This window comes from Olea europaea, unplaced genomic scaffold (genome assembly GCF_002742605.1).
Source record: "Olea europaea var. sylvestris unplaced genomic scaffold, O_europaea_v1 scaffold1624, whole genome shotgun sequence".
Classification (NCBI taxonomy): domain Eukaryota; kingdom Viridiplantae; phylum Streptophyta; class Magnoliopsida; order Lamiales; family Oleaceae; genus Olea; species Olea europaea.
This window is the reverse complement of record NW_019233880.1, coordinates 90,827-95,971: the sequence shown is the minus strand read 5'-3', so window position 1 is coordinate 95,971 and position 5,145 is coordinate 90,827. Positions and strand designations below refer to the sequence as shown.

At 32.2% G+C, this 5,145-nt stretch overlaps 1 protein-coding gene across 1 annotated transcript; it reads right to left on the bottom strand.

Moving 5' to 3' along the window:
- Nucleotides 1-243: 243 nt before the first annotated feature.
- On the bottom strand, nucleotides 244-4,256 carry LOC111377216. Its single transcript, XM_023000280.1, has 4 exons — nucleotides 4,025-4,256; nucleotides 3,652-3,893; nucleotides 1,578-1,710; nucleotides 244-590 (listed from the first exon to the last, which is right to left on the bottom strand). Exons 1-4 carry the CDS (start codon nucleotides 4,254-4,256, stop codon nucleotides 244-246), a joined length of 954 nt encoding a protein of 317 aa, XP_022856048.1.
- Nucleotides 4,257-5,145: the final 889 nt, after the last annotated feature.

The window sequence follows — 5,145 nt, the reverse complement described above, 5'->3', positions numbered from 1 at the left end:
TTTAATTCTAAAAACCCATTTTGTTCCAATAATGGTTTGATTCTTTGGTCTAGTGGCTAAGTCCCAAACATGGTTTCTTTCAAATTGATTTAATTCTTCTTGCATCGCTAGAATCCAAAACTCATCAAACTTGGCTTCTTTGAAATTCTTAGGTTCGATTTGAGAAATAAATGCACAACTACCAAAATGATTTTTGTAAGAGGTTCTAGTAGTGATACCTTTTGATGGATCGCCAATTATTAGCTATTTGGGATGAGATGGAACAAACCTCCATTCTTTTGGTAACGAGGGATCACTTTGTTCTCCGGTTTGTCTTTCTTCATTTTCTTGAGCATTTGACTTTTCTATTTCTCCATTTGGTGCCTCGTTATTTTGGTCTTGAATTTTCATTTGTTCGAAAGGAGCTTCCAAACCTACATCGTTATCACTACCTTTCTCTCGATCAGATGAGTTAGTTTCAACAGAAGTAACATGCATGGATTCTTCAACGACTAGAGTTCGTTTGTTAAAAACTCTATATGCTTTGCTAGTCGATGAATATCCCAAGAAAATTCCAATATCAGATTTGGATTCGAATTTCCCCAAATTATCTTTTGTATTTAAAATAAAACATTTATATCCAAAAATTTTGAAATAACTAATGTTTGGAATTCTATTTTTCCAAAGTTCGTAAGGAGTTTTAGTTTTCCTTTTGCTTACTAATACTCTATTGATAATGTAGCAAGCGATATTAATGGCTTTGGCCCAAAAATATTTAGGCAAGTTATTTTCATTTAACTTAATACGAGCCATTTCTTGCAATGTACGATTCTTCCTTTCTACTGCACCATTTTGTTGAGGTGTTCCAGGAGCCGAAAAATTATGTTCATATCCATGTTCTTTACAAAAATCATCAAATTCTCCACCATGGTCACTTCTAATAGTTGAAATAGAATAGTCTTGTTCATTTTCAACTTTCTTACAAAAATGTTTAAAAGTTTTCAAAGCTTTTTCTTTTAAGCTTAAAAATATAACCCAAGCAAATCTTGAAAAATCATCGACAATAACAAAAGCATAATGTTTACCACCTAAGCTAGCCATCCTAGAAGGTCCAAAAAGATCCATATGGAGAAGTTGTAATGGTTTTGTGGTTGAAGTATAAAGTTTTGGTTTGAAAGAGCTTTTTACTTGTTTTCCAAATTAACAAACATCACAGATTTTATCTTTTTCAAATTTCAAATTCGGTAAACCTTTTACAAAACAATTTTTGGAAATATTTGAAAGAAGATCCATGTTTACATGTCCAAGTCTTCTATGCCATGACCATGATTCTTCTTTCAAGCTAAGTAAACATTTTTCATTATTTTCCAATTCAATGTTTATAAAATAAACATCTTTACTTCGGCTTCCTATAAAAATTACCTCTTTCGAAATAGCATCCTTAATAAGGCATTTGAAAGAATCGAATTTTTTGTTATAACCTTTGTCACATAATTGACTAATGCTTAGTAAATTATGTTTAAGATTATCAACGAGTAAAACATTTTCAATAGAGGGGGATGAGTGGTTACCAATATTTCCAATGCCGATTATTTTACCTTTGGTATTATCTCCAAAGGTCACATGGCCTCCATCCTCCTCTTGAAAGTTTGATAATAATGATCGGTCTCCAGTCATATGCTTTGTGCATCCACTATCCAAGAACCACTTACTTTTTATTTTCTTCGGTACCTACAAGGACAAATTGAGTTTTGACTTTTGGTACCCACACAAATTTGGGTCCTTGATAGTTAGTTTTTGTGGATTCTTGTATCCACTTGTATTTGTTCTCAAAGAATAATTTCTGTTTAGTTACACAATTAAAAGCAATATGTCCACTTTTATTACAAAAGCTACATGAAATATTTGCAGCCTTAACAAACATATTTTTGAGTGATTTTTGTTTTAGGGAGAGTTTGTATCCAATTCCTCCTTTATCAAAAACACACTTTTGACTACCGAGCATTAAATCAAAATTTTTCTCACCTTCGGTAAACTTATGGATAATTTGTGTTAAATCATTAACCTTTTCTTTCAAAGAAATGTTTTCTTTTATCAAAAGGTCATGATCAATACTCTTGTAACGCCCCCATCTCTAGTGGACCGGAACGCTACTTACTTAGCTTAACCGGTGGTTTAGTAACAAGTGTATACATTTTAGCGGAAGCTTACATCTTCGGATAATAATTTAAATAACAATACTTCAAATACTTTAAACAAAACACTGAATCATTTTTCAAAACAACAAAATGTAATTTATTCGAAGAAAACATAACTTGTTCTCGCATTCTGAGTTATTCAAAACTTTAAAGAAATAACATTGGAAAACATTTCATAAAAATAAATTCAAATCACTTATTCACTGGATTTCCACGGGCTCGTTGCATCACTGTCTATCTTCTTCTCCATCCATGCCCAAGGTAGAATTCCTTCAATCTGTAGAGATGGGATTAAACCCGTGAGTTGAAAAACTCAATAGGTGTCATAGGTGCATTCGTGATCAAGCTATACATTTCAAAACATTAACTTTATAACTTTTCATACATGCCGTACCAGAAGGCACCATTTACCCGAGGGCACGATTTGACATACGAACATTTCTTCAATATAGCGGGGTATGCCATACTGGAGTACCATTTGACATGCAACCATTAACATAGAGGGATATGCCGTACCGGAGTACTATTTGACATACAAACATTAACATGAATCGAAACTTATAACTTAACACGATTAAACACAATGCACCTTTACCTATCTTGATTGATGTTTTTGAAACTTTGAAAACTTGGATTGAAAATTTCGATGAAACTTGAACGTTGAAAGAAATGCACTCCTTGGATGTTTAAAAACAATTGAGAATTGATGCTTGAAAACACTTCTTAAACTTCTAGGAAAAATCGTTTTCCTCCCTCTCTTTCTCTCTCTTGAAAACTCTTTCTTTAGTATGTAAAAGCTCTTGCTTTTGGTGTGAGAAAAAATAAGTGAAATGAGATCTCTATTTATAGGTAAATATTCCATAACTTAAAACAAATGAAGGGTCAAATTTCATTTAAGAGAGAAAACATGGGTGACATTTAAGTTTGAGGTTAAATGCTTCAATTTAGGGGGCTTTTTATTGCCAAAAACGTGGGTGGCCCTTTGAGAAAATAATTGATGAAAATAAATATTTAAATTCTAGAGAAAAACGAGAATTTTCATTTCAGGCAATTTCGGTCGACCGGTTGTATTTCGGTTGACACTGCACAGCTTTCAGTGTTTTTATCATAACTTCTTCTCCCGATATCCGATTGAGGTAATTCAAAGTGCGTTGGAAAGCTAACTCAAAGAGTTACAACTTTTTTTTTAGATATAATTTTCCAAATTGAATGTTTTCTATGTCGTAAATGGGTCTCAAATGAGACTAAAAATCTAAAGTATTCTTTAGTCATTCAATATTCATGTCTTAGTGCCACTAAGGTGTCTAGAATTATTTGGGGTTCTACAACTCTCTTTTTGCTTTTCGAAAATTTTCTTAATTTCTTCTTCCAAAATAGAGTTTTTCTTTTTAAGAATAGCATGATTTAAAGTGAGTTTTTCAAAATTTTCAAGCATTTCATCATAAGAAATTGAAAGCTCATCATAAGAACATACCTTGTCTTTAATTACCATGAAGCACATATTTTCCACTTCATCTTGACTATCATTCCCATTTGGTTCTTTGTCGTCGCTATCATCCCATGTGGCTTGGAGTACCTTTTTCTTGAAATTTTTCTTTTTGTTTGGACACTCGGTTCTCTGGTGACCCGACTTGTCACAATCATAGCAAACAATCTTTTTGTTCCTATCTTCCCCTTTTTCTTCTTTCTTTTGGAATCTTCTATTATTATGAAGACCTTTCCATTTTTTGACAAGAAGAACCAAATCATCAAATTCTTCATCGCTCATATTTTCATTTGATATTCCTTCTTCAATGTCGATTTTAATGCAATTTGTCGTTTAGGAGGCTCCTTGGATTCCTCCTTGCTTTTTCTCATTTTCTCCTTAACATCGGCATTGTTTAGCTCATAGGTCATTAATGTGCTGTAGAGCTCTTCCAAAGGATATATATTTACATCCTTAGTATTCTCGATCAACATCCTCAATGGACTCCATTCCTCCGATAAGAACCTAAGCATTTTACTCACAAGTTCACCGTTAGTAAATTTACGATCAAAACCTTTAAGACCATTTACAATATCGATATCACGAGTAATCATGTCAACAATAGGCTCATTTTGTTTCATAAAGAAATTTTCAAATTCTTTAACTAGTAAATTTATCTTTGTTTCTTTAACTTTACTTGTACCAACATGAGTAACTTCAAGAGCATGCCAAATATCATATGCCGAATCACATGTACTAATTCGATTAAATTCATTTCTATCAAGTGCACAATAAAGTAAATTTTTAGTCTTGGCATTTAATGATAGTTTTCTCTTATCATTTGAAAACTATCATTAATTCGAGAACAACTAACCAAGAGGGGGAGGTGAATTGGTTATTTGAAAAAATTTCGAAAATAAGTTCAAATTTAAGCAAATAACAATTAAAATAATTAGTAAGCAAGATATCACAAAAATAATAAGAGGAAGGGAAGAGAGAGCGCAAACGATGTAATAAGGAGGCTCGATCCAATTAACGATCTACGTCCCCCGTTACCAAGCTCTCCATCACGAGCAAGGCCTTTTTCACTATATTTGATTGACTTATGGTGCAATCCAACCTTTACAAAGATTCCGATGACTTATAATCAAGGAGCACTGATCCTTTTACACCTTTGAGATTTTTGGGAACTCAACATGACCCACAATCCAAAAATAAGAGAATTGAAATTACAAATGAAAACTTCTCTCTTAATAAATGATATAGACTTAGTTTGAATATAAGAGAGAAGTAGGTAAACACTTTAATTGATAGCAAAGAAGGTTGCTCAAGTGTTTTGATTGAAAAATTTTAGTTAAGATAAATGATTTTTCAACTTTTGATCACTCAAAAAGTTTTTTAACAAATGAATGATTTGATCTTTAAAAGAGTGATAAATAAGGTTGAGAGAATCAATAAAATACTTCACTTAATGCTCATGAATAGTTATTTTGAATAGTGAAG